This window comes from Enoplosus armatus, chromosome 14, assembly GCF_043641665.1.
Source record: "Enoplosus armatus isolate fEnoArm2 chromosome 14, fEnoArm2.hap1, whole genome shotgun sequence".
Taxonomy (NCBI): domain Eukaryota; kingdom Metazoa; phylum Chordata; class Actinopteri; order Centrarchiformes; family Enoplosidae; genus Enoplosus; species Enoplosus armatus.
In genome coordinates this window covers 10,134,615-10,162,101 of record NC_092193.1, presented here as the reverse complement: position 1 = coordinate 10,162,101, position 27,487 = coordinate 10,134,615, and the positions used below count along the sequence as shown (strand labels likewise).

The window sequence follows — 27,487 nt, the reverse complement described above, 5'->3', positions numbered from 1 at the left end:
CTCAACTTAAAATGCAAATACTATTGAATAACATAAACCCTAATTGAAGTCAATTAAGAAGATGAGGCAAAAATAAAGACAGTCTAATTAGAGACTGTAATGAGTTTTTTTCAATAAAACTATATAATGGTACCTGCTCTGACTTCAATTTGGGTGTTATTTCCCATTAGATAACAAAAACAAAAATCTCCCCTCTTGGATTCTAATTTACTTTAGATATATTGTATGTATGTGTGGGGCGTTTACAACGTGCTGTTGTATTTCAGCTGGAAACGCTGCAAACGTAGAAAAGGCTTTTGAGATATTCAACAAAATCCATTTCAGTATCTTGTTTATGACATTTACTAACAAAGAAAGATGATAGAGGTGACGGTGATAACAAATACGATGAGAGAGTTGTTATAAAATACCAAGAAAACCTTTGTGTTGGTAAAGACTTTGAATGTAGCCTAAGGGAAGTAAAAGGACGAAGTCAGGTCAGAGCCATGTTGGCAAACAACAACAGTACATGTTTGTTACAGTGACGCACAGTGTGACATCTGCTCACAATCAGGCAGATGTGTACACACACACACACAGATACAGAGATGAAGGATAACTCAGGAACCTCAAAACATGCTAATCCAGTTTTCTTGAAAAACCCTCCCAGCTGCCATCAAGATACGGTTACAAAGGGGTGAAACATTAAGCTGTGGGGCAGAGGAGGAGAGAGGGGCACACAAGAGAAGCTCTGTTACCTCGTCAGCACTTTGAAATCCCAGGATTTACCACAGAGCAGGTTTCCTCTGGACCGAACCGCAACAAAGACAACAGGACAGTGGATTAACTTTAATCCTATCAGTGTTTCTTATGTAGGACCCTGTTAACCAACACCTGCATTACGAATTACCAGGAGGAAACGACTCCAAGTGAACCATGACACATGGCCTCTCTGGCCCACTTCCTCAGACAGTCCAGTAACCGGTTGGGTTTCTGCTGGTAACCACATTATCAGGTCTGCATGGAAGGCACATCATGGCCACAGCATGATGCAACTGACAAAAGAGATATTTTGCTGGACAAAAGCGGCTGAGGACGAACACGCTGAGCTGCGGGGAGATTTTCACAACAATGCCTGACAGAAGACGAAACCCAGGAGGAGAGGAAAATGAAAAGATCATCAACGCTTTGGACTGACACGCGATATTTCAGGCACCTGGATGTTTTTCTTTTTGAATGGTTATATCGTGAGTCACAGAGAAGTCCTTTTGAGGTTATAGGTGGACTATGTTGCTGTGCTTCGGGAGTCGCAGACGAGCTCGAAACCACCAAATCCAATGGAGTGAAAAGGACTGTTTGCTTGATGATGAGCCTCAGATCGTTCCAAATCCCTGCTTCGTAGACACAGGTAAAGGCCAGCACAGTGAGCTTTGACGGCTTAACTTTAGACCTAACTTCACTGTCAAGGCGTCTTGACATTTTACTGGTAATACTGAATACTCCCTCTCAGAAGAAACATCAAGATTTTCCTGATTGTGCGCATGTGTGGTTACAATGCATGCTTAAAAGTAAAGCACTGGGTTTCCTGGAATAATACCTTTTTAAATATTTTGAATAGTTTTCATTCTAACACACTAAGTCAGCTGATAAGAACACAAAAGGAAAACAATGCACCAAGAAACGCCTCCAATAGCAGTGCTCACAAACCCTAAATGGTATGAAATGGCAAAGGCCTTGATTCAGACAAGCTTAAACTAATGTCATTTTGAAGCATGTTTTTCCTTCAACCTGAGGGAATCAGCAGCGCTTCAGCTATTTGAGTGTTTTATGAATAACAAGTTTTTTTTTAAATCAACTGCTGGTGAGAATCAGCTTTTGGCACAAAGCTGCTGTGACACTCGCACTGCAACTTCCAGCTTCATGGTTACACTGGATTTCCCAGAGTGACGCACTCTGAGAATGGGCAGTCAGTGTTGCCATTTTGTTCTCCGGTTTTCTCTGCCAAAAACCCTCATGAGCCGTAATGTGAAATTCTGATCATGCACCTGTTTTCGGGGGTTTGTATTTAATATAGGAAATGTTGTAATGAGAGGTTTCAGTATGATATCCAAACATAAAGAGGGGTGTTCTGAACTTGTGTCATAAAAACATTGTTCAGGCAAATTATACCAATGTTAATGTTTGCCAAATCAGTCTAACCTCTAACCTAAATTTCCCCTAGTTTTCTGTTTTCTACCAGCCTACCCAGCATTTTTCTGTTTTTGACCACAAAGGGGCAGTGTTTCCGCCTTGACCGCACTGTAAATGGGGTGCTGCAGACTCGAGCAGGCAAAATATGGCTTGATTCAGATGATGCTCTTTATAGTACATGGCCCTATATTTGATGGCTCAATTTCAGCTCACTTGTGCATTATAGAGCACCACACCTCTGAAAACGAGGAAATGGAACAGGAAAATGTAAAGGCTGCTTGGTCCATTAAGCTTTAGCTCTCCCACTGTGTGTAGGCTGTGTAGTGGGAGCTACTGGAAGCGTGGTGTGTAGTTATGTGGATACTCCATGTTACTAACACAGATATTTGCATTTGTGTTCTCTTAGGTCCTGCAGTGAGAGGCAGGCATTTCTTTTATATATTGTATAATTTGTTCCCTTTCAAAGATATCTGAGTACAACTAAGCAGTGTAGTTATGGTAGACTCCTCAGTTTAATACAAGTTGGTGGTCACTAAAACGTGGATTAATAAACAAAGTGCCCATTCATGGCTGGTGGTCTTTGTTGATTACAACAGTGTGTAATCAGCTCAGTCTTCTCTCAAATCCATGTTCACTTTTGTCTGTTTATGTCTCTCGGGGCTACTAGCAGCTCTGGAGAAATCAGGAGGGCGTGTTTAATGCCTGTGGGATCCACTCCTTGTTTTCCATGTGTCCCGGGGGTTGGAAGGCAGCTGAAAGTTCAAACAGAGACTCACTCCCTCATGCTCTGCATGGCAAGAGCTCAGAGATTAAGGGGTTTGTCTGCACCGCCAACAACAAGGATTGCTCACAGTTCGTAACTTGCCAAAGAGGAAGGATGATTCATTGTTTTTTAAGTGGCAACTTTTGCAGCTATCACAGATATGACTTTGTTGCAAAACAAGCAGTGGATAACCAGTTTTTCTTTTGTTCATCTGCCTGTGCAGGACAGGTAGAACAAAGTGTGGGGAGAAAGTAGCTACCATCTAAATGCCTGTGTGAGTCTGCTGAGTAAAGGAGCCAGAGGATGCAGGTGGCAGCAAGGCTTTGCTCTAACTTGTTTGAAGTTTTTTTTCCCATGTCAAAGGTGAAGGATTATGCCTGGCATAGGAATTTAGTCATCAAATGAAGGACTTATGAGCTGAATCTCAACAACTCCCGTGCCGAATGTGAACATTGGCTTGTGCTACGGGCTTGTATTGGTGTGTGAAAGAGGATGTACTTGTGAATCAGTTTTAGTGAAGTGCCATGCTATTCCTTAGCAGTAGGACCGTGGATGCGACCCCAAGGAGTACAGCTATTGGCCAACAGCAGCAGGGGAAAACCGTTTACCACATCTCTGTAATCCTGAAAGAAACCCAGGGAGATGCGCCGGTGTCGAAGCTGGAAATGGGCCGGGTCACCCACACCCTGGTGGAGAATTGCCAGCCAGGAGGAGAGATGATTAGTGTTGTGCCAATGGAGAACAGCCCCAGGCTGGGTAGGGCACGGCAGGAGCTCGATAGGTGGCCCTCCCTCAACTGCACAGGTAGAGTTGGGAGGCAAAGAGAGGAGGTAGTTGTGGAGGAGAATGAGGAGGAGTTGGAGGAGGTGGAGGGAAAAATGAAGACAGACAGGTTTTTGAAACAGCCCTCCAAGAACTCAGGTAACTCCTCACAGCAAGACAGAGACGTGGCAGAGTTAGCTGCTCAGACAGACACCCAGGAGCAACACATTCGGAGTTCAACATTACGCTCTGTCACCGCTCATGCTAAAGGTTCTGTCTTTGGGGAACATGGCACTGTTGCAGGACACAGCTCTCTCCCCCGGGCCGTGTTGCGAAGGCCACGTCAGGATGAGGCCCCGCTGGGTAGGAAAACGGTGAGCATGTATGGCGAGTCAGTCAAGCAGCAAAGAGATTCTCAACCTGAGCAAGAAAGACGGCTGCGGAGGCCTAGGAGTGTGTGCATGCTGGCAGGCCCAGGCCCAGTCGTGTCTGAGCCCCAGACCCAGCACCCCTTCAATAGGGCAGGCATTTTAGAAAACAACCAGCAGTACAGGAGCAGGAAGGCAGAGTTGAGGGCTGTGGATGGCCTCAATCCTGTCGTGGCTCAGCGGCCTTTGGTCCCTGCAGAGGTGACCCCCAGAGTTCGCCAGAGGAGCTGGAAGCCGAGGCCTGTCAGTATGACAGTACTGGAGCTAAGAAAGGGGGGCTCTGATGATGACCTAGACAGCCAGAGGAGCTGCAGCCACACAGACAGCGATGGAGGAGGCTTTCTCAAAGGGGGCTTCCGTTGGAGGCTTTTTGGAAAATTACCTCAGGATAAGAGGAAGGAGAGGGAAGGTGACAAAGATGCAAAATCTTCTCCCAAATCCAGCAAATCTGATTCTCCTAAAGGTACACTAAGCTCCTTAAGACGGAGCCTCAGTCTGCGAATCAGGAGGACTCGGCCCCGGGACAAAGTTACTTTAGGGTCTGAAAGGGAGTCAAAGGAGTGCTCTTGGACTCAAAGTACGGCTGAGGAGACAACAATGCCTCCGCGGCCTTTCTCGTACCTTACAGGAAGAACACTTCCAACTTCCAGTGAACATATAGAGGATGGAGGCACGCAGTACATTCAGTACCACAGCAGGGGGATGGTCAAGGTAATGGAGGTACCCCTCTGTCCAACAAAACTGTCTTCCAAACCAGTGCAGGAAGAACCAAGCATATGGCAACTCATAGCCAGCCGTTTCAGGAGGAAAGAGCAGCCATGCAGTGGTAAATGTGAATCCCAGCAGTCCCAGAGCAAAGACACAGGCCAATATCCCCTGGCCGGGAATAATAAGTCACAGCCAGTCGCCATAGAGACTCTGGCAGGCATTGACTCCCACAAAGGTCAAGGTAAGACCTGCAAGATTGCTGAATTTATTTCTCAGCCCAGTTCTCCATTTATAGCCCCTCCTTCACTGCACAGAAAGTTACAGCTCAAGAGAAACAAGGAAGTTTTTTTTTAGAAGGACGGGCAAATGAAAAACACATGGGGAATTGTGAGTTTGGATGGCATTCAAAAACGTCTGGTTCCAGAGAGTCCTTTTGGAATTTCTATTTTGGGTGCTTTCTTTCTCCAGTGTTTTTGAGCCGCCTGTGTGTGCACTTACAAAGCAATTAATTTGTCTTACATAAGATTTTTGAAATTCTAAAAAATGAGTAGGTAAGTATAGTAAACTCAAATCAACAGTGACTGATAAGAACACATTATAAAGGCTTGTTTTACAGTGGTGTAACTGTGGTTTAACCCAGTCCCGGTACTGTATCTGTGTTACCCAGAGACAGGATATGGGAGTCTTGATAATGCTGTCTGTTGGCCTCACAGAGACACAGCTTAAAGCAGTAGCATTAAAGCAGTTAGTGGCTGTAATGGGGATGCGGTTGGCAGCCTAGCAGTGCTAAATTAAGAGGGCTTACATGCTATAATGATGGGGAGAAGAGAAGACGGCTTAAGCACTGTGTTTAAAGGTTAACTCTGACAGTGGAGTGTGTTTGTCCAGTTTCCTGGAAGAGCAGGCAGAGAGTGGCAAATATTTGTAACTATCTGAATTAATAGCTGTGATTTTGCTACGTTTTGTGTGTCAAGCTCCCAATTTCACACCTTCACATGAAGACCTAATTAGCCGCCCGTGACAACTTAATGACTTCTACTAATGTCAGGTCACACATATCGTGTATTCATTCTCATTAAGCCAAGCTTTGAACCAGCAAAGCAGACTTTTCATTCTCATGCTAGCATAATGCTCGTAATGGGTCCTGAGGTCAACCATGTTGATCTCTCCAGTCTATTTGTATTCTCACATGATATGTTACCAAGGATACCTATTCCTGTGGTGGAGTGTCGAGCAGTATTTGTCCATTTATTCTTCTGCAGAGTCAGTCAGTCAGGCATTAGGAATGTAGGTGTGCCGATCGGCCTGAGTAAAGTTAGGTGTTCAGTGCCCTGGGTGGGACTCTGCGCCTGTTGCTACCTGCCTAAATTAAATCCAGAAAGCTGAAGCCCTGCCCTAAACTAAACACACACACTCAGTTCAAGTGTTTCCTGACTTCTAAATCTTGTGTGTGTGAGTGTGAGTGAGGTTTGGGGGAAGGGAGATACAGGATGAGGGGTTTGAGGTGTGCAGACTGCGTCCCCACCCCCACCTGTGGATGAACAAAGCCACTCTGTCGTGCCCGTGGAGGCATGAGTGATCAGTGAACCATGTGCTGAGATGGTGCTGAGCTCTCTGGGGATCTTTGGGTTGGAGGAGGGGTGGCTGGTCGTGAGGCCTAGGTGGTCAGCAGTGCTCTGATCTAGTGAAGGTTGAAATATTGGGAATGGGACTGTAGATAGAACTCAGTATAAGGTGTCAGCGGGAACCAGCAGACAGAAAAGTGCTCACTGATGCGTATTTATTCTGACTTGCCTTGACTTGCCATTACCTATTGACAATTTGAAGAAAATCCCTCGTGTGTGATCCATCCTCCTTTATCTTGAATCTGACATAAAATGTATTCATGAGGATGGAATTCCCTTTGCTTCTTTCCCCTACTATGCCTCATTTGATACCACTTCCTGTGAATTCCTGCCAACAATATTTCCTGTATCAACTTTACCTTGTAGTAGAATTTAGTCTGCCTATGTCAAACTCTGCAGATTGAACATTAATTTAAAAGATGCATTTGCTTATTCCATTCATACCAACAGCGGTGACTGAGCCAAACTCCCAGAAGGTAATTATGTTCAAGACAAATAGACACTTTCAATAAAATTGAGACAAACGGTAACACTGTGATAATGCCCTCTCACCTGCTGCAGGAGAAACGGGGAGGCAAATATTCAAGATATTGAATAACCACTGAGTGATACAGTGTGAGCATGAGCAGAGGGAGATCTGTTAAGAACTGAATATAACTCATATTTGAGCGTCTGCCACTGCAAATCTCAGCTAGGGTACATTTTGTTCTTCAGGATTGTGGTTCAGGATGTGAGCAGCATCTCGCTGTTCTAGAAACAGTTAGCTTGTTACCAACAAGTCTACAATCTCTTGTTTGTTTGAAGTGTGACTTAGGGTCTACAATTTGTAGATCTTCCATAACTTTGTATACAGTTTTTCTCTTTAATTCATGGCTGATTGATTCCATCAGTTTGTTCACTTGCACTGTTTTGGGTCGTAGAAAAGAGAAGCTAAATCTGACACATTCTTCTCTTAACTCTACAAATTGAGTCAATCAACCTGGGCATTATACTCCAAGACGTCTCAGAACCAAATTAGCAAAGCCCATGTTAGATGAGAATCCTGTTTGAACCGGGATGTCCAATTTGTTTTTCAGGTGAAGTGATCAATGCCTGTCTGCAGACAACAACAGGCTTTAAGAGCTTTAAGTAGGACAGGCCATCCAGGCCGCATTAGACTGGCATGGCATAAGGATTTTTACCTCGTTCTCTGCCCATTGTTTGTCACTTACCTCCTTTGATCGAAATAACAGGTTGGTGTTTGGGAGCTCAGAAGAGCTCCGACAGGGTTGTTGGTTCTGGAAAGCACACAAAAGGAAGATGATATAGGATCATTTTGTCAAGACGGGCATGATAAAATTAGTCAGACGGGGAATGTTGGTTGGTCATGAGGTTGGCAAATAAGGGAAGTAGAAATACTGATTGCTAGCTAAATTCTCACTCTGTAATTTATGAGAGTGGGAAAGCACGGTTGGAAAGTCAGTCAGAGCTAGAGTGGAAATTTAGACCTCAAGGTTGTCCTCTCTCATTCCAAAAACCACTTCAGATTCACTGCACGTAGAAATATTCTCATGTATGCACACGCACACACACTCAAACAACCATATGCACTGGGTTTTCGCTCACATCGCATTTTCTTTTCTCATGAAATGGAATAAGTGGGGGGCGATTGTGCTTCGCTACCCTCAGACTGAATGGTCATTTTTATCTGAGTAGACATGAGCAGTGAAGTGAAAACCCTAACAAACAAGCTGGCAACGCAGTTTTCCCCTCGCAGAGACAAAGACACTGGTGTCCTCTCTAGCATCACAAATGCCGGGGCTTTCTGTTTCCATAGGCATTCTGGGACACAGTAATGTGGGGATGCTCATTTTTAAAGGATGACCTAACACAGAGCACATGGATTCAATTAGGGCTTTTTTTTTTTAGCAGGATACCAAAATGGTTGTACTGTATCTGCTCCAAGGATGGCAAAAGTTGGGCATCTTCTCTATGTTGCAATTTAGTATGGGTGTGTTCATGAGAGGGAATATATGATTTGATTATTATGAAAAGTGCACAGGTGTTCAGTCCTGTCCAGTTTTGTGTAAAAGCTTCTCATTTCCTCTTCCTTTCTTCTTTTTGGTGTTTTTATGTCCTTGAAAGCGTAAGTGGCGTTGTGATCAATAATAAGGGAGTGTGCTGTTCCAGAAATGCGGCTCTCATCAGAAGCCAACACTCCATTTCTATGTTGGCCTTTAATGACATTTAATTTTCCTGCGTGGTTATCTATGGATTGGCCTTCATGTGAATGTGTCCCTATTATGGAAGTTTGATTATGTATGTGGACAAATGTGAGGAGTGCATCTGGCTGCTTTTTTCTATTTCTGTTTCTGTTTAATTCTCTATTCACTGATTAATTGGTAGTTATGACTGTTATATTTTATCAACCAGAAATAACATAATATAAATAAAAATCATCATATCAAGTACAGAGAATACATCTGGAAATAAATAGGTCTGTACAAAACAACAGGGAATCCAAGAAAATGAGGTAACAACCTTATCTGATATCGTCTCAGGGCGCTGTGACCTGCATTTAGCTTCCTGCACTGAAAAACTGAATCAGAGTGTCTTCGCTCATGCTCTGACATGTCAAACCCACACTGAGAGGGCTTAACATGAGGCGTGCTGTTCAAAGACTACTCTGCTCCACACAATGCTTGATGAAAGGCCCTTCTGTTAGGGATGCACTTTTCTCCTCTCCCACAACAAGTGAGACATCCAGAGCAGCACGAGGCTCTTTGTAAATGGAGGTCAGAAATAAGTAAACATTTTAGCTGAGGGGCTATAAATCCAATTGTTGTAGGTAAAGGAATTTTTGGCCTATGTTTGCTATGAGTCATGTGTGCTTTTAGCATACATTTTCCAGAGAAAATAGAAACGTGTTGCTACCTTACAGTTTATGCTGTCATTCTTTTCATTTTAGAATCGCCTTGGGCACGAAGGGAAACCACCATTGCTTCAACAAACAGGCTTACTGTAATAATGACTCCCTGTTTTGTGTGTGAGCGCTTTAATTGTTATGGTTTAAACATGGGGAGGGAGTGTAGGGGGTTCACCTGGTATTACACACCTTGTTGCCTGGAGACGGGGAGTCTACACTCCCGTATTAGATATGGTATCTGCTTCTTGGGGGGTTCAGATGGTGAGAAAGCCATGATCCAAAGATGGAAGGTGGTCTTTGTTCTAATAGCTGTTATGACACATTGTTGTGTACTTCCCATCTCTGTGGGAAACAGGCACAGCTTGTGGAGTTGTCATTTGTGTTCTTTAGTTCTGAGAGTTTGTATTGTTCCTCATAGTGCTCTTTCCCACTACACGATTATCTAGTCAAAGTTTCCAAATGTCACTGGAACAAACAAGTTGTATCAAGCCTGATAATGGCTGTCTTTTAACAATGGAGTAGCTAAAACCCGTTCAGGATATCACCGTGTTGAAATAGCCTGCATAGATTAGACTTACCATAGGTGTTTCACAATTTCTTATTGGCAGTTATGTGTTTTATAAGTACAAAACAGGACATGAGCACATTTGAGAAATCTTTACTGACTGGTTGTTTATTATTTTTGGTCGCAATCAATGATTAGTTTCAATTTACCTTCTCGACTAATTGTTTGATTGATAAAATGTCAGAAAATGGTGAAAGATGCCCCAAAAATGAACATAAGCAATCTGAATAATGGGCTGTGGAACGAACAACTGTCCATAATCCAAAGTTGTTCTATTTACTATCATAGAAAAATAAGAAAACCAGCCAATATCCAAATTTCATATGGTGAAACCACTGTTGATTGACTAATTGTTGCAGCTCTAATGTGTTAAGTTGTTTGTTTTTTGATCATATAGTTTGAATATTTGGGGGGGAGGGGGGGGGGGGGATTCAATGAGAACTGGGAAAAGAGCAATTTCCTCGCCCTTAAGGTATGGCATAAATATAGGTCAAAGTTTTTCCAGTTTGAAAGGCTATAACTTTCTAACCATTTGACCCTTTTAACTTCAGTAAGCTTCAGCACAGTACTGAACATCTACACTAAACTCCAAGTTTGACACAAGTTTTGTGTGCAGGAAATAAAAGATGATTGAAAGCAAACTAGTTGAAATGACACTGAACATTCACAGAAATCGATCCCCCAGTAGGTCAAATTGTAATAAATACCTGACCAGACTGTAGGCATTTGTCATATCTATACGACAGCTGCACAATCCATCATAAAACATGTTGCACACTCTACAGATAGTCAATAAACTGTAGCTGTAAAGTCACTTTGCCATCATCCAATGGGACACAAACAGATCGATTACCTTTCAATGCTTCTGGACTTATTTTGTTTTTTTGTCTTATTTCTTTTTAGACTCTTTCGTCAACAGCCAGGAATGGACATTGAGTCGGTCAGTGCCAGAGCTGAAAGTGGTGAGTAACTTTTTTATTTCTTAACAGTCCCTCTGTTGACTCTGCTTCATCTTACTTATGGATCTAAATGTCAGTGGGAAAGCATGTTCTGTCCATGTAACACTGGTTTTGCATTTTACATGAGAGGGAACAGTTGAGGAATTGGCTGGACTTTTCTCCCTGGCATGTATTGAGTGATTTTTTTTTTTTTTTTTAATGAGATGCGTTGGCATGGAGATGCAGGGTGGCTTGCAGCAGGACGCGAGATGAGTGACAGTTCTGGGCTAGACTAGTGACACATCCTGGGTCTGATCCCACCCGCCAGTGAAGCGCGCACACACACAGCCGCTGCCAAATGCACAACTAACATCCTCACATGATTTACTGTCTTCTACCCATAAAGACTAGCAGCCTTGAAAAACTGCACTCCACCATTCTGACAGATGATATAATGTTTCCGTGTTAGGTGAATTCATTGTTGTGGCACGTTTGCAAAAAGAGAAAACTTCAATGGAATGAAAAGGGGAGAATTCACAGGGAGCTCAAAGACAAACTTGCTTTTTTGGCTTCAAACACTTAAAATGCGTCTGTTTCCCTTTTTATGTTTCTAAGGTGTTAATTGGCCGCTTCCACACAGGGGTTTGTTAAATGGACCTGGAAAGACCGAATTAAGTATCTCAAAATATCTATCATGCCTTTCAAAATGTTCAAAGAATTGCTGTTGAGCAACAAGGTCATTCTGAAAAGAAGTTGGTCATGTGCCTCAGAAAATCAGTTCCTCCTTTCTTGTGCTTCAGTAATAATGACAGGAACTGGGGTCAAAACATTTTCCTACAGATTAGTGAAATCATGATAGGGGAAGGAAACCTCTAAAACATCTGCTACGACAGTGAGCTGCTATTGTAGTTTCTAAACTGTGGTCAAACCTTATTTTATTGCCATCTTTTGATCATCAAATCCACACTCTTTAATAATCCCAGATCAAATCTAAACATCTACAAAGAGGAGTGGAAGTGCTTTGTACTGGAGTAGTGCTGATACAGCCATCTGATTTCATGAAGGCTATATACCAGCAGGTCACAAAGCCGAACAGTTAAAACAGCAGGAACACTGCTTCAGTGGTACATTCAAAGTCGATTTTTGTTGACTCATAGCTTTCACTGCACACAGCCTACAACTTTTGCTAACTTAAAGCTTATTCATAGTTTATTCTGCTGGGGTACCTCATGGTGTGTGTGTATATATATACTTCAATTATAGAGAGGGTTGGCTGGGAAAGGCCTTAAACATATCTTTTCTCTTGTGCCTCAAACGTCCCTATAATTAGAACCATACCTGACTTTAACACCCACTAATGATCTAAAGAAGAAGAGGGCGACGGTGGGTAGAGGAGGAGGAGGAGAAGAGGGAGGAGATGAGGCATGTTGCAGCCTTTTGTTCTTCCCAGACATGCTGGCATCATCAGCCCACCCTCCGCCATGCATCACCCTGAAGGCGCTGTAGTTAGGTCTGGTCTAGACACCAGGGAGAGGAAGCAGGGGGAAGATTGCAACCAAACCAATGTATGTTGGAGGACTTTCCTCGCAATGTTTCAGTCTGCGCAAAGGACCAAAATCGTTTTAACTTAAAACCATATGAATTCTCCATTACTGCCCACCATTTTCTAAGCACACCACAAGTTTTTTTTATTTGATTTTCTACCTTCCAGGCAGCAGCTTGCTTCAGTTCACACCAGTATGAAATTAAAATCTACTTACAGAGAAGCGACCCATCACAGGGAAAATTGAGTCACCTTCCTTTTTTTGTGTGACAGTTGCATAACTTTGCATGGTAATTACAGCCCCACCAATACTGCGTTTTTGTAGCAGATACTAATATAATATAGTTTAGAATATGAATGGAGCCAATATTCACTTTACACATTATACACATAAAATAATAAATAATTATTTTGGGATAAGAATCCCTTAAATTTGTTTGTTAAAGACTTGTGAATAAGACATGTACTGAGTGGGACATTTTACAGTTCATAAATAAACTTGTCTGTGCTTAGTGACGGCTACTGAAAACATTTCTTCTTCTTTATACAACAATTTCTTGTAACTTAGACTTATACAATCATACATATGCGCCAATATAAATATGTTAAATAAAACTAATATAAATCAATATGTCTATATGCCTTTGAGTTATCAGTTGGGCTCTAATGCTGCTGTGATCAGGAAGTGTTTTGAAAACTTTGCCTGCGTGGTGCATTCAAAGAAACTCATACAACTAAGATTTGATACTTGTCAGCCAAACAGTAACTTTTTAATGAAAGAAACTACCCAATGTCTGTTATTCTTTTCACACGGCCAGTGGGAAAATTGTTTTGTTGGCTGTGATAAAAAATAAACTCTTAAAAATGTTTTAGATAATGGGCTAAAACCTGAGCTTGAAGATTCATTCTTAACCTTGGAAACAAAAAACTCCACTAACCTTATATTTCCGAAGCTTTCAACCACATTTTGTGGCCTTACTTAGCAGATGGAGTTGCTGAGTAAGTTTGAAAACTACGGAAACACAAAGCACGGGGACCATGTGCTGAGTATTTTTTTGTCAGGTCGCCATTACGGCCCTTTAAGTCTACATATGCTAGTGGTTTGTACCTGTCATGTCATGCCTGTCAGTGATAATCACAGTGTTTTGCTCTTGACCTTGCAGGGCATTGTGGGAAATCTGTCCAGTGGGAAGTCTGCCTTGGTCCACCGGTACTTGACAGGCACATATGTGCAGGAGGAGTCTCCTGAAGGTAAGAGCCTGCTGTTGGAGGTGTGGGTCAGGAGGTGATAATAAACATGTCAGATCCTCAAAGAAAATCACAAAGATTAAAGCAGCATGTTTACTCTGGCTCTCATGGCCTTAATGTCACACTGATAATTTACCTCACAACTTGTCATATAAAATGCACAGTCGCTGACGGGTGAGAATAGTGTCAGTCTCGCACATGAAGAGAAGCCTTGTTATTAGCTTGATGACAATCTGATGTGTTTTTAAAAGCATTTGATAAGTGGAATTATGCAGAAACCTGCTGGCTGGTAAATTTGCTTTCTTAGTTTTTCACATGAAGATAATCAAGCATGTTGGCTCTGATCGCTACGCTGTACAGAGGGATAACCATTTTTCTAATTAGTTTGTATATAAAAAAATGTTGTTTGATATCAGTATTCTGGATGGCAAAAGTGATAATTGGCTGAGTTCATTTCCTTTTTACTCCTCCACTAAAACTGGCCAGATAATGAAAAAGTATAACATTTCCAGTAAATTAGTGCTGTGAAGATTACTCATTACTCATTGTTAATGAAGCCGCATCATTTCTCTGGGAGAAATTTTATCACAGTTTACTTCCTGTCCTGATGGAGAATGAGCCAGTTTACCATGTTTTAGGAGGGTCTCTCTCCAGAAAAGGGACCCCTCATCATTTTAATTCACACTCTGAGATTTGAAAATCAGATATTCTTGAGTTTATCAGCAGAATCATAATGAGAATGCCCCCTTCTGGCCTGAGAGGTAAGTTCTCCTCTCAGAAATCCACAAAGATGTTGGCAAACCCAGAGTTAACTGATGATCTTTGAGGGGTTTTGCAGTGTTTCATTTTAGTGTAATTATGGTGAGGATGAGACATGAAGCGCATAATTAGTTTTCTGGCATTTTGCTGCAACAAGGGAGAAAAATCCTCATAGCTTAATTAGTCCTTGAGAAATCAATGCTGGAAATGCTGGAAAAACAGGACGAGCATTGTTGCTGTAATCAAGGAAACATGTCAGCTCAAATATGTGTTGCTGAGATACGACATACCTGTCTCATGATTAGCAGCTCCTCAGGCTCTCTTTGTTGTGTTGTTTTTATGTGCTTTAACACTGGCTCGACTCCAGATCGGGTATTTACATTGCAGAAGAGTTGCCCGGCAGAGTAAGGTTCAGCGATGGCTGTTTCTTCAGCGTTTTGTTCCTGGGCTTTTGCTATGATATCTGAAAAAAAAGGTACTGGGGTGTGTTGCCATGGCAACACCGGATGGAGCTCCATTGGATTGTGGCTCTGTGTCAAGGTCTAAGCCTCCGTGTAAGCAGAGTATGCTTACTGCGTGTTAACCATGCCTACCAACTTACTGTCTCTCTCTGTAGGCTGTCTGCAAGGTTATTAGTCGTCTCTTTTTTGTGTAAGCTTGAGTAACACGTTCAAATAATTCATAATTAATTTTCATCAAGATGAAGGAAAGAGTACGATAGTCTACCTCATTTATTCACAGGGTTTTTTCTTTGGATGCATTGTAGCGGCTCTAAATAAAGACAACAGCATCCTGGATGATTATGTAACTGATATGTTTACTTCAGATTCCATCCATGTTTTCACCCGAGCCGTATGCTTTCATTACCGATGCTGATCTCTGAGAGACTTTCCATAATCTGCTCTGGCGTATGTACATGCTGCCAAGCTCCATATAAACTCTGCATTCTGATAAATCTTTGGTTTTCAGTGCCGTTCTGATCCAGTCTTTCTCACTGTGTAATGAGATCCTGCTCATCTCTTTTCCCTTTTTTTAAACAGGATTCAGAGACATCCAGACACATAGTTTCTCAGTCATTTGTCTGAATCTCCAAAGCTCTGTGACTTTAGTTTAAAAAAAAAAAAAAGCTGGCTGGTGGTACGTGAATCTCTCTCTCTGTTACACAACCAGCATCCAGCAGAGCTTGAGAGCCTGTGCTAAAGGCTGGAAGAATCCCCTATTTGCCAAGCAGGCTAAAGTGGACTTAACAGGGTGGAAGTGTGGCTCAAGTGGATATGTATTGCTTGCTGAGACAGGAATACTGTCCGCCTATTAAAAACTACAGGGCTACTGTACAGCCCTTATAGCTCTTCTGTGATGTGAGATCTGTAGCTCCTGATATGCTGGTTGAACAGCATGCTCTCCGACGCTCTATTATCTAATCATATGAAGTTCTTAACCAACATGTCTGCTTATGAAACTCACAGTAAATGTGTAAAGTCTAACAGGTGTACTTTTATTCTGCGTGCACGTCTGCTGTCTTCAGCATCATTTTTTTTATACATTTCATGATCATTCCTAGGCCTTCTCAAATTTGTGAATTATTCAATTTAGTTAGCTTTCAGCATATATTCGTATTCATAAGTCACCGTTCTCACTCCCAGGGACATCTCTAGCCTCACTACTTTCTCATTTGAATGTTTTTAATCTCCACAGTATCTCAAACCATTCAAATGATATGCGAAATCTAATTTACTGCGTAGTTCTCCCATTGGTCTCCTCTTTATCTGCAGCCAGCTTTGCTAGCGGCAAGGAATATGCATTTGTATTAGAAAAGAAATTATGAAAATGGGAGAGAAACTCAAGGCTGCATGGGGACTAAGTGTTGGCTCCTTACGACCATCCTGTGGACATGGTGTGACCTAAGGCACACCAGTTCGGAATCTTTTTTTTTTGTTATCTCCATTCACTTCCTTTCCTCTCTTTCAGTCTCTGTGCTAAAATTATTCTCCTTGTCTTATCATTTCATTGCAAAGCATAATGTGTTCATGTCTTTAATGTTGTGAAAACCAATCTTCGACCCTACCGTAGCTCATGCAGTGACATGATGGAGACTGAACGTGCAGTCTGATAATGGTTTGCGAAGGGAAAGTTTGGCCTTTCCAGGACTTGTGACAGTGGCACTGAACTTGTTCCCTCAGCAGCTGTGTATTAGACACACTAAATGGCAATTTCTCGCCCACATAATTGGCTCCAGAGAGACCTGGTTTCCTGTCGGCATATGATCCTAACAGCAGCACATTCAGGAGGTCTAAAATGAGAACTGTGTTTTGATGCTAAATTTGGTTTATCTGGTAAATCCTCAGTGCTTTTATGATTATTGAGTGCAAAATGTGTCTGCAGTCTTTTTCTCCTTGGGAAACCCCTGGTGCTCAGTCATTATTATATCTTAAGAAAGGCAATTTTCCATTATCATCTTGTACCAGCACTAGACCGGACTTAACATGTTACAAGAATGACCTTGGAACAAACTCAACTGAATAAATGTCTCTTCCTCAGGCGGACGGTTCAAGAAAGAAATAGTGGTGGATGGACAGAGCTACCTACTTCTGATCAGAGATGAAGGAGGGCCTCCAGAACTGCAGGTGAGAGTGTTGATCCTTGAAAAAAATAGGACTCATCTTTACTCTAAAGCTGCAAGATGCGCCAGACAGAAACTGTCACGCAGACAGGAAGTGTTTAGAGACAGACCATTACTTCTCCGCAGGACTGTTTTGAAGCAGTGTGACGGCACTCTGTGGTTGTTCTACCAAAGCACTTAAGGGGCAGCAACAGATCGATGATTAAGCCTAGCCAAAATCATTTCCATGGTCAAATGGACCACGCAGCACCTAATCGCCCTATTATGTACTTTGGGAAATATGAAGAGTAATGGAGCTACTGTTTCATCCAAAGTGGGCTTTGCTAAGTCTTCACAAGTGAACATGCTTGATATTCTGATACTGAAACTCTGTTCTTAAAATAAACCAAACCTAAATAGATTCAATGAGGTATTAGAAAGGATTCAGATTTAATAAGCAGATTCAATAAAATGTGAACAAACCCCAACACTCGCGTATACAAACAGACTTGCTTCTGGCTTCATTCATAAGATTCTATGTTTCTGGTCACATGTAAGCTCCGTGTAAACTCACCATGCGTTTCTAATGGCGGCTACTGATACCTGGCTTGGCAAAGCTCTGATTTACGCTTGCATTGCGCTCTGTGACATTAGGGAATAGGAATGAGTTTGTCTCAGTTGTCAGCTGCCTGTATAATTAGTGGCATGATTAAAAGCCTCTGTTATATTCACACTCGCAGGAAGCTGAGCAGAGTTGTGGCTCAGAGGCTTGATTTTGCCATTCATTCCCTATGGGGGTCTGGGCGAGATGCGAAAGCTGAATGAAGAAGAGGGCAATACGGGGGAATAGTTATCACTTGATTGTCACTGTTAGTACTGCTCTAGCTTCTGCTTAGCTTCTTTCCTACAATGGATGGTGATTAGGATTGATTTCCTCTACTCGAGGGAAACCTCTCTCCCCCGTTTGATCATAAACTACGCAGAAATAATGAATGTATGTATGTATGATGCAGCAAATACAAAGATTCCTAGATTATGATAGCAGTGGGAATACTGAAAACCGATAAGGATGCAGTAGTAGAGATTAATCATTCACTGTCATTCCACCTAGTGCTGGTGCTTTGCCTGAAAATGAGACACTCAGTGGACTATGGCTGTTGCTACACTGCCCCCTTCTGTCTGTATATATTAACCTCAAAAGAAGTACTGCAACACCTGACAGTAACAACACAGCCTATTTCAGGGATCCACTATAAGAGCAAACTGTATTCATTAAAAACATGGTTTAAGACCTACAAATATTTCTAATTATTTGTCTCTCACATAGTTTGTAGTAGAACTTCAATTCCCTTGTTAAAAATGTTTAAATTTACAGTCCAATTTCAGTTTATGTGCGCTGGAGGTTTCAAGTTCCAACATCACACCTGTGTACGTCGCATATTGGACTTGGATTGGCTTCCAAACTAGTCGTAATGTCAAGTAGCTGTTGGTGCGCACAAGTCTTAAAGTCAGATTTAAGGTCAGCACAGAGAAACTTCACCTCACGTCATTCTGCACAGAGATCAAACATCCAAGTAAAGTAACAATAAGCCAAACACAATTTTGAATGGAGGGTACTTTTAAGTTCCAGGTGCAGCCTATGACTAAAGTGGAAGCAATGGTTCTGAGGCAAAAAAAAGAAAAGAAAGGCAGCTTATATTTCACAGTGCTTCAGCAAACCACCTCTGCTCTGTCCTCAGTTTGCTGCCTGGGTGGATGCGGTGGTTTTCGTCTTTAGCCTGGAGGATGAGATCAGCTTCCAGACAGTCTACAATTACTTCTTGCGCCTATCCAGCTACAGGAACACAGCTGAGGTCCCCATGGTCCTCGTTGGAACACAAGGTGCTTGTCCTACATTTGATATATATTGTATGTTTTGTCAAGATATTGCTTCCTCCAAAATGGAGTTACACACTTTACACAGGAAGTTCTCTATGTTCTTACACTGTCTTTACACTTATTTATTCAAATGTTATTAAAGGATAAGTTTGGCATATTAAATGTTTTTCTTACAATCAATGAAGCTCATGAAAAGACCATAACTAAATCTTATGTACACCATCCTGCTGATCTCACTGTTCTACTCACTAACACATCAAGTGTGTATTAATCCGCCACTGAAAATAGTCCTGAACAAATGTACTATTTACTCCTGTTTTATTGACGTTTTTAAAAAAACTACAGTGCCCAGCTGTTTTAGGAAAGGATTTAGCCTGTGTTCAACATGAAAGTGTACAGTTTATTTGTGACTTGTTGTTTTTTGGTCTTATTATTTAAATGAAATGTTTGAGCACTATGGTTTCTTACCCTATTCTCTCAGATGCAATCAGCGCTGCTAACCCCAGAGTGATTGATGACTCGCGGGCCAGAAAGCTGTCAAACGACTTGAAGCGCTGCACATATTATGAGACCTGCTCCACCTATGGCCTGAATGTGGAGAGAGTCTTCCAGGACGGTGAGATGGGTGTTAAAAAAAAATGTGTTAGACAGGAAGTACATGGTGCTGCTTGAATATGATGATGGTTTAAAGTACAGCCCACTTCCCTACTGGCACATGAGACGTATTTGACAAGTTGGCTGTCCTGAGCTGTATTCTTTCCCTTTGATTGGCATTGCTTTCAGTGGAACTAAAGTTGATTTACAGATTATTAATCTGGAACTATTCTTATACTTGATTAATTTAGGTAATTTGTAAAGGAAAAGTGCCAAAAACAACCAATGTTGGGCTGAATAATTGGTTGGTTGCAGCCGAAGTCTTTTGCCTCATCCTCATGCCTCACTCAAGGCTAATCCAAAGGCTGTATTTATTAATTGATCAAAATTATTGCCAAGACTACAGGGGCAAAAGAGCAAACAAGCAGCATTTTGTGTGAATGATTCAAACACAACTAGGACTCTTTTCACCTTCTTCCCATTTCAAGAAAAGTGGTCAAATTAGGTCTAACTTAGATGTGCAACAAACTGGAGTAATTCATCAGTTATGCCCTCTGACAAAACATTAGATCTACGCGATAATCCTGGAGCAACACTTTTCTCTGACAATGTCTGTGTGCCACTCTAAAATTCACTAATTATGAGTTTCGGTCCTCTTTACTCCGAGCTAATTGTAAAGTGCTTCATGCTGTTCATGAGTTATTGCTAGCAACATGCATAAATGCCTGTGCAAGTTTGACTCATGCAGAGGGGTGTATATACACATTAATATTTTTATGCTGTGTGCTCAGCAGCTATGATTGGCAGTATACTTTGTGAACAGTAGAATTAATGATACAACAGGCATTTTAAATTGTCAATTGTGTAAAATCATGATGTAGGATTTCGCACAACGTATTCATAGAGGACCAGTTAAATTATTCAGTTGTGTATAAATGGTGAAATACCATCTTAATGTCCTTTTTAAAAGTATTTGGAAACTGAGTTTTTCAAGGAATCCATAATTGAAGTCGTGAAACTGTCATTTGGAAACTCGGCTGCTTCAACCCTGGCATATTATCCCCTAAGGCTGTAGCTCCTTTTGAAAAGCCTGTCATCCCTTCACAATACATCTGAATATGTAACACAACGTTCACTTTGCATTTCATTGACTTGATGCGCGGGCACGTTGTCTTCCCTCCCTGCCTTAATTGCTTCCTGAAGCCCAATTTGAAATAATTAAAGGAGATGAAGGAGTGTTGGCTGTCTGGAGAAGTCGCTCTGTATCACTCTTGCCTTCTTTCTCTATTTGCCATGCTGCAGCAGGCAGCCGGGCGTTATGGTCCCAGCTGTCAGCGCAACTTCAAATCATCTCTCTTTCCCTCGGTGCTAATTCACGTCACGCAGCCATGAACATCACCTCCCTCCCTCCCTCTCCACACAGTCCCTCATTCGAGTGTGCCGTGAATTAAATGATGGGTTGCACCAATAGCATAGAAAATCAGGTTCAGATTGTGACAATAGCCTCATTTGGCTAACATCACTCTGTAGAGCTCCGTTCATAACAGAAAAAAATTGCAAGTATCATTTTGTGTGATTACTTTTCTTGGAAATAGAGGTACCTTTTTCCCCCAGGAGATATGCATAATCCACCTTGCAGTATGTTGCTTATTACCTGACTGGAAAACAAATGGCTCGAGGTGGTTTGTGATTATGTGCTCATATGCCTCTTTGTCTATCTGGAATTAGCTTTGCTTACTTTGTTGAGCTTCATTTGATTAGTGCAGTGTTAGTGTTCGGTTCATAAAGAGAACAATCATATCCTCTCTCTATTTTAAGGACTTTATGAAGGCTTTATTGACATGTCCTAACACTATGTATACCTGTAAACCTGCAGACATAATATGCTCACATCTACAGCAGCCTTAAATTAAGGTAGCAATTGTCATCTTTAAAATATCCCATATGCTCTGTTAGTTACAAGAAAATGCAAAAAATCAGGCAGCTTGAACATTTTGTTTTGTGTTAAAATAACAGTGGGATGAAAAATGTTAATATACAGGCTACCGTCACACTGCATTGACTGAGGCTACAGATAAATATGTTTTCTACACCTCTGAAGCCTTTTGACGATACCACCGGCACATTGTCTCATAGTTACCCAAAAGAACATAAGAAGTACTTTTAAACATCTGTGTGTTCCTGGCAGATGGTTTACACCAGTCCTCCATGCTAACACTTACCAAGCAAAGTATGAAATGGGCCAGTTCACCCAACTTATAACTAACTTATTCTAACATTGTAAATAAAACCAAAACCTACTTAAGCAATCTTTCTCCATGGCTAGTTACTAGAGTTACATAAGTCGATATGTTATTTGGGTGAGCTGACCCTTTTAAGTGATGGCTATTATGTGATTTTATGTTGGAACTGTTACTGCAAAGTTGCTTTTACACACTAGTTGGAACAACCACCTGCTTATCTACTGTGTAGTGATTTTTGTCTGTACACTCACCACATTCATTTGTCAGGAAAACAAAAGTCTTTTGGAGAAGGAAGATAGTTTCCGGTTGTTAAAAACATTTTATTTTAGCAGTTTTTGTTGAATAAATGTGTCCAGTCTCCGACCCAAGAATAACAGATGCTTATTATTTCATTATGTAGCAGGTTTGTAGCTGATACAAGTAGTGTTAGTCTCAAAATGGAGCAACATAACTAACAATCTGTATGTATAATTCTAGTTTCTATGTTCTCATTGCTTAATTAACCAGAAACTCTCTGAATTCCTTTTGCTGGGAATGATTCATATCAAGAAGATTTTGACAGATTAATGAATAATCCGTTACTGTTACTTTGCCACTCTCCTCTTCTCCAGTTGCCCAGAAGGTTGTGGCCATGAGGAAAAAGCAGCAGCTCTCTATTGGTCCATGCAAATCTCTCCCCAACTCTCCCAGCCACTCATCGGTCCCCGCTGCATCCATCCCCTCTGTTCACATTAACCAGGTGAGAGCCACATCATCAGAGACAGCACACTGTTTTACTTAGTGATCATGGAGTTACTTTGAATATTAATAAGAGCTTTCTGCTGTTATGTAAAGACATCTCCAACACACTCGATTTATGTAATTCTTCTCATAATCATTACTTCTTTTATAAGTGTAGGAACATGAATAGAAAGTCCCCTCATTATAAATCTACAGTATCTTAAATTAACCTGCTTGTTCATTGTTTTTATTCCTTCTCCTTTTCTGTCTCTCTGACTTTACAATCTCTCTCCTCTCTCTTCCTCCCTCCATCTCCTCTGATTCTGCCGCTTCCTCTTAATCTCTCTCGCTCCCCAGGCGGCCAATGGTGGGGGTGCATTCAGCGACTACTCCTCCTCTGTTCCCTCCACCCCCAGCATAAGTCAGCGGGAGATGCGCATTGAGACCATCGCTGCCTCCAACACACCCACGCCCATCCGCAAGCAGTCAAAGCGCCGCTCCAACATTTTCACAGTAAGTATGCGACAGCTGATGCAAAGCAACACCCACTCACACTACTAGAAGGCATGTTGCCAAGCACACTTTGTCCACCAGAGGGAGACAGGTAGCTCGAAAATGCATCAAAGCCACCTCTCCTGCCTCCGCTGCAGGCAAAGAAAGCGTCTTGTTCACACAGCACAATGGGCAAAGGAGAAAAAGACTAAACAGAAATTATATTAGATCCCCGAAATGCTCCAAAAAAATAAACCCTTCTTCTTTCAAAGCAAATATCAAAGATAAACACTGTGGAAAAAAACATCTTTTCATGTCCTTTTTCTTTTCTAATTGGATGTAGTAAGTGCGCATGGATTAAGTTTCTCATCTCACCCATGACAAACTAGGCCCTCTGCACTGTCTAAATCTTTGACCTCCCTCCCCCCACCCCTCTTATTTTTTACTAGATCCTTTCTTTGCAGTGACTTCCCTTTTTGGGAAGAGACGGCATCAACAAAAACCCGCCAATGCTTCTTCTCCTGCCCGACCAAGCTAAACTAAAAGTTCGAGCCAGCCAATGCCCTGTTTACACGCTGCTAATAACGCATGCCCGCACACCCTCCAACACCCCCCAGCTCTAGATAGAAATGCTCACCCAGCCACTAACCATCTCGCTGAGTCTAGACAACTCCCCAATCCTTACCCCATTTACTTATACTGTGGCCCAAATCCCAAATCTCGACCACCAAGATTCACTACCACACCAGTATCCCGACCCCTGTGTGCCTGCTCTTTACCCCATGTCCTGTCGTATTTGCCCTTTGCTCTAACCAATAGCATATGTGTGCACTAACCACTCTAATTTCCTTAGCTGTCCTAAGCTTGTCTTTTACTTGTAGCCTCTGCCCTCTTCTTCTACCCAGCCTGCTCCCCCCTTTCCTCCTCTCTCTGCCCTCCTACACCAGCCTTCTTCTTTGCTGCTAAGCCTTTCCTAATCTCACACAGCCAGACCTCTGCCTCTTCAAGCTCAGGGAGGTCTGCAGAAATGCTACCAAAAAATGGCGTTGTTATTCTTCAAATCAGTGAAGTAATTCTGTTTTTACGTGTGTTTTCAAACTCACAGCTAACTGAATGGCCGAGTCAGCTTTTTCAAAGGTTTAGTTATCTCAGTTTTTTCCAGCTTTTCTCGTTTTGTTTTTTTTTTCCTTCTCCAGAACTTTGTGAGCTTTATGAGACCAAGATCAGACTATGTGAGATTACTTCTTCCTTCCCTGGTACATCTACCCAAATGTCCCTCCTCCTCCTCCCTCTCACCTATTTCCTCTGTTGCCCTCTCACCCCTGTCTCCTACCTCCTGCCTTCTTCTCTCCCCCATCTCTTTCGAACTAACTCCTTCTCTAACCTCCCTGTCTACGCCCCCACCCCCTCCTCCTCCTCCTGCTCTATTTCTCCTACTGCCTTCACTCTGTTACCCCAGCTGCTGTGGAAGCCGCAGGCTTTGTGGCCTCCGAGCAGTACAGGCTGTGTGCTAGCTCCCCTTGTTGTCTCCCTTCCCCCCTGCTAGGTAGTGACTAACCATGTCCACCAGAGAAATGAGCCTCTCCCCGTCCGCGTCATGGAGATGCCGAAGCACGCCACCTACCCAGTGTGGGTGCCGGAGTGGCAAGCCGAGCGGGAGTTTCAGCTCATGACCTTCTGAGGAGCAGCGAGCCGAGGGTGGGAGGAGGGAGGGAGGGTGAGGGAGGAAAGAAGGAGGAGAAGGAAGCAGAGGAGGAGAAAGAGGAGGAGAAAGAGGAGGAGGAGAGTTAACGGGGCGATGTCGACATTTCTTCAGTGACACTTGAAGAGTGCAATGGGCTAAGGAGAGGAAGACTTGCAGTGCCAACCTTTTCGCCATTTTACAAAACAACAGAAAGAGAAAATATTCCATCAACTCAACAATATCGAGGATGTCCCTTTCATAGCTTTGTCTGTTTTTAAAAATAAATTGACATCTGTGTTACACAGTAAAAGTTCTCTAAAAGTCCTGCTACTCACTGATGGACAGCCATTCAAAAAGCCTGTCTTGTTTTCTAACCACACTCTTGTAAGTAGTGCATTTTATGTTGATTTGGGGAGTTTGAAGAGAAATACTCAATGAAAGAAAATATGCCTTAATGTCATCAGTAGACAAGCTTTGACAGACCAATGTCAGACTCCCTTTAGTCATTACACACAAGGTATTTTGTTCCAATATTACAGAGGAGAACATTTCTGCAAGAAATGAATCTAGTCCAGTTTGTAATCGGATATAAAAGTAATATTTGTCACATTTGTAGCACTGGCATTGGGAAATTTAAGAAAATCCCTTGCAGTGTGCAGTTTAGTTAACAGTGTTGGAGAGTAAAAATAATGGGTTCAGATTTTTTGGCCCAAATTTAATCTGACTAAAAAAAACATCAGTTGTAATTTATTACAAAAGCCCCTTGAAATAGGTGAATCCTTTTTTAATAATACATTAGTTTGGCCATTTTTTGAAGTAAGCAAAGAAAACTCAAAGCTTTACTACAGAAGATCTTATCACTCCGTCTTTTCACCGCCCTCACAAATCGATTTCACCAACCACAATCATTTCAAGCCGGTTTTTACCATAACTGTCCTCGGCCACTAGGTGTCAGCACAGTACACATTATTCTTTCCTAGTGCTTCCATGGTCAATAACTCTAAACGATGTGTTTTGTAATCTGTCTGTGGATCCCTGACGTCTTCAGGCTGTCTGTCCCTTTTTGTGTTGAAAAGCACACTGTTTAGGAATTTAGATGAATACTACGGCATTTTTTATACTTAACTCCATCCCACTCATCCCTTCATATTCATTTAATCCGTTTATTAATGTCTGCCATTCGGTGTTTCTCCCATTTCATGTTTTTAGTCCCTTGACTTGTTACTGCAACTCCACGTATGAAACAAAACATAACCAAAACAAACAAACAAACAAAAAAATAACCATTTGACACTGTTTTTCAATATTTGCAGATTTGTGCTTCTGTTTCCAACCTTTCTTCAACAAAAAGGGCTTTCCAACTCCTTCCGAATTAGAAGAGCATGATGGTTTAAAAAAAAAAGAGTCCCCCTGCTTTGCCAATCCTGATAGAGAGGAGAGTATTTATTGAGGACGTACGGCTTGTCGCTGCTTTACCCTCTGTGCTTTATCGCATTTAGGGTAATGCATAGAACTTGCACTATACGGAAACCATAGGACTTTTGCGTCAAACGCTGCCTAAAGTCGAGTCCATTTGAGTGTTTGAGCGCACTCAAAGTAGACTGTCAAATATCACGAAGTGAGACAAACTGTAGGGACTCTTCTGGAAATGCCCCGTCCACCCCTGCCCGACCCCCCCCTCTCCCTCCCCACCCCCAACTCTCATTCAGACATCCCATACAAAAACATGCTGTACAGTCAAGTCACTCTTGGAACTGTTATCCAGCCACCCAAAGGACACGACCTTTCCTTACATGACATCACACTGCCTTTTGCCATAAATGAGGACTCAAGGACTAGAGGTGCCAAGTTGTTTTTTGTTCTTCCTTTTAGATTTTCCTACATTCATTTGATCCGTTTTTAATTGATTCCTTCTTATTTTCCAGGGAGTATTGAAGTTTTGAATGGAATTGAAAATGTGGTATAAATGTCTTTATCATGGAGGTATTTTAGATCAGAGTAACTTGGGGTAATTTTATGAAGGCCTTCATAAAAATCAGGGTAGAGTGTGTCAGGGTGTTGAGGTATTACAGAGCGATATTATACTGAAAGTTGCCAACAAATGAAACTGGGTTGCACCGACTTGTATGAATGTAGTTAAACTTAACATTGGTTTTCCTTTTTATTTATTTTAAGTTATTTATTTTTGCACATTCAATTGTTTTTTTGAATTCATTTATTTATTTTTGTTTTTCTCAATTTAGGTTTGGTACAGAGATTATGAACTCTTGCATAATCGCTTTTCTATCATGAACGGATTGACGAAAATATAGACTGCTGTATATCTTGTATTGTATTTTATTTACAATGGTACTCTATACAAAGTACATACATATAAGGAGTATATGAAATAATGCCTTTATTGTCCATCCTATATTTTGTGGGAACTGCAATGTTTGGCTCAATCTGTTGAATATTTTGAAGTGAATTTGTGACTTGCTTTGTATGGTGTCTGTATAGAAGCTAAACAAGTCATCATTAAAAAAAAATAAAATGTTGGAAAAAATATAAACACCAGAGTTGGTTTACTTGAACTCAGACTCTACCTCTCCTCCATTGGTGACTGGACATTTCTCATGTTCTGAGTGAGACCATACACACTCATGTCTGTCCCTGCCTGTATCTCATCTCTTTATTTGTTTTTGGGGTGGGAAGGTTATTTTTAAATGATTTATTTCCATGTAAGGGTTATATTTACTGTCTTAACCATTGTTTCCCTACACAGGCACGACCAGAAACTTGAAATGTTCATGAAATGTTGACACTTAAATTGTTTGATATTTGCCAAATAATTGTATGTCCCACCAGGTTTTTGCAGGTCAAAG

At 41.7% G+C, this 27,487-nt stretch overlaps 1 protein-coding gene across 4 annotated transcripts in view; it reads left to right on the top strand.

Moving 5' to 3' along the window:
- Positions 1–1,254: 1,254 nt before the first annotated feature.
- Positions 1,255–27,487, top strand: part of agap3 (ArfGAP with GTPase domain, ankyrin repeat and PH domain 3) — a 68,672-nt gene continuing 42,439 nt past the window's right edge. For 2 of the 4 annotated variants that reach the window (XM_070918141.1, XM_070918142.1), the window contains exons 1-7: positions 10,829–10,887; positions 13,570–13,657; positions 16,952–17,037; positions 18,752–18,893; positions 19,372–19,506; positions 22,339–22,466; positions 22,805–22,960. In XM_070918141.1, coding sequence (XP_070774242.1) covers positions 18,872–18,893; positions 19,372–19,506; positions 22,339–22,466; positions 22,805–22,960 — 441 coding nt within the window. In that variant the 5' untranslated portion in view covers positions 10,829–10,887; positions 13,570–13,657; positions 16,952–17,037; positions 18,752–18,871. Of the gene's footprint in view, positions 1,388–3,810; positions 4,651–4,683; positions 5,072–10,828; positions 10,888–13,569; positions 13,658–16,951; positions 17,038–18,751; positions 18,894–19,371; positions 19,507–22,338; positions 22,467–22,804; positions 22,961–27,487 lie in introns of those variants that run through there. The other 2 variants (XM_070918139.1, XM_070918140.1) reach the window with 2 other exon arrangements.